Source organism: Acyrthosiphon pisum, unplaced genomic scaffold (assembly GCF_005508785.2).
Source record: "Acyrthosiphon pisum isolate AL4f unplaced genomic scaffold, pea_aphid_22Mar2018_4r6ur Scaffold_21582;HRSCAF=24315, whole genome shotgun sequence".
NCBI classification, from domain to species: Eukaryota; Metazoa; Arthropoda; class Insecta; order Hemiptera; family Aphididae; genus Acyrthosiphon; species Acyrthosiphon pisum.
Window position 1 is genome coordinate 139,573 of NW_021771065.1, and position 1,502 is coordinate 141,074.

The window sequence follows — 1,502 nt, forward strand, 5'->3', positions numbered from 1 at the left end:
GATCTGTGACACAACTAAAATTCCAGATGTTAGATCAAAGTCAAGAGGTTTACTAATGCAATTACAAACATTTGAATTCATTTTTGCACTAAATATGCTACATCCTCTTTTATTACTCATTGTCAAAGTTAATTCATGTCTTCAAGCTGAGGATTTAGATCTATTAAATTCTCTAAATATGATCAAATCACTAAAACTGAGCATATCTCAATTAAGATCAGATGATAACTTATTTAAAAAAGTTTATAATGAGACAGTTGAGTGTTGTACAGAAACTGGAGTGATCATTCCTCAAGTAAAAAAAGAAAAATCTCTTCAAAAATTGATCAATCATCGGAAAATCAATATTTTGCATGTACAAAAGAAGAAGAGATGAAAGTTACGAGTTTTAATGTTGTTTTAGATGACTTGTTAAATGGTTTGAATGATCGTTTTAATCAGGAAACATTAAAACTTATACTTACTGTAACGAATATATTAAAACTTGAGCCATCTCAAGAAGATCTATTGTATTTGAATAATGTATTTGGAATCGATAGTGAGCAAATTCAAGTTGAAATTATGTTACTTAAAAATATACCAAATATACCATCTGGAACCAGTTCTAAAACACTTCATCAATGGATTGATTTTCTAAATTCAAATAATAGAACTTATATTTTTCTTCACTTCTATAAAGTAATAGTACTTTTTGCCACTATTCCGGTAACACCTTGCTCATGCGAACGTGCATTTTCTAAGCTGACGATTGTAAAAACAAAACTCCGCAGCACCATGACTCAAGAAAGACTTGACGCTTTAATGTTTCTATTCATAGAACAACAGATGACAACAAATATTAATTATGACGAAGTTATCGAGGAATTTAAAGTGATGATACCAACAAAACGACGTTTAGAATTATAATATATATTATTAAGACCATTTGTGATTTTAAAAATATTTGCAAAAAGTATTACACATTAATTATATTTTAAAATACAATTTTATATTGCCTTGTTATTTTATTTATCTAATAAAAGGAATATTGTTTTTTATTCCGAATAAAAAAAGTAAAACTGATTTAATCATTATTAGATAATAATGATAAAGCTTATTAAGACATTTTGGGGTCATATCCTTAAACCGAAACCAAATTTTTTTTAGGGGGTGATGGGGGGTGCAGAAACCTACTTCCCCTGAATATGCCACTGCTGTGCATGACCTGCGAATAAGGTCTGGACACGCCTATGAATATTTATAATGTATACTTGTTCAGTAGAATTGTCTTAAATAAAATAGACTTATCAACAATTGTCAATTGGCGATTCCAATCGAAGTAACTGAACTCTAGCGGTATTGATAAGAACTAACGAAATGTAGGCTAATGATGAAATGATAATATCATTTTATATACAAAAAACGTGGTGTGTAAACTGTGAATTTTTAAAATATTTCTTTACTTTCATTATTTAATATTTAAATATAATTTAAAATGTCCACATCCGATCATACCTACTCAA

The 1,502-nt window shown here is 28.5% G+C and overlaps 1 protein-coding gene across 1 annotated transcript; it reads left to right on the plus strand.

Annotated features, from left to right (window-relative positions):
- The first annotated feature begins 372 nt into the window (after positions 1 to 372).
- LOC103307956 lies at positions 373 to 906 on the plus strand. Its single transcript, XM_008180485.1, has one exon. It carries the CDS (start codon positions 373 to 375, stop codon positions 904 to 906), a length of 534 nt encoding a protein of 177 aa, XP_008178707.1.
- Positions 907 to 1,502: the final 596 nt, after the last annotated feature.

Bases quoted from the DNA above. Each gene is read 5' to 3' on its own strand.
- LOC103307956 (XM_008180485.1), top strand. From the start codon at position 373: ATGAAAGTTACGAGTTTTAATGTTGTTTTAGATGACTTGTTAAATGGT.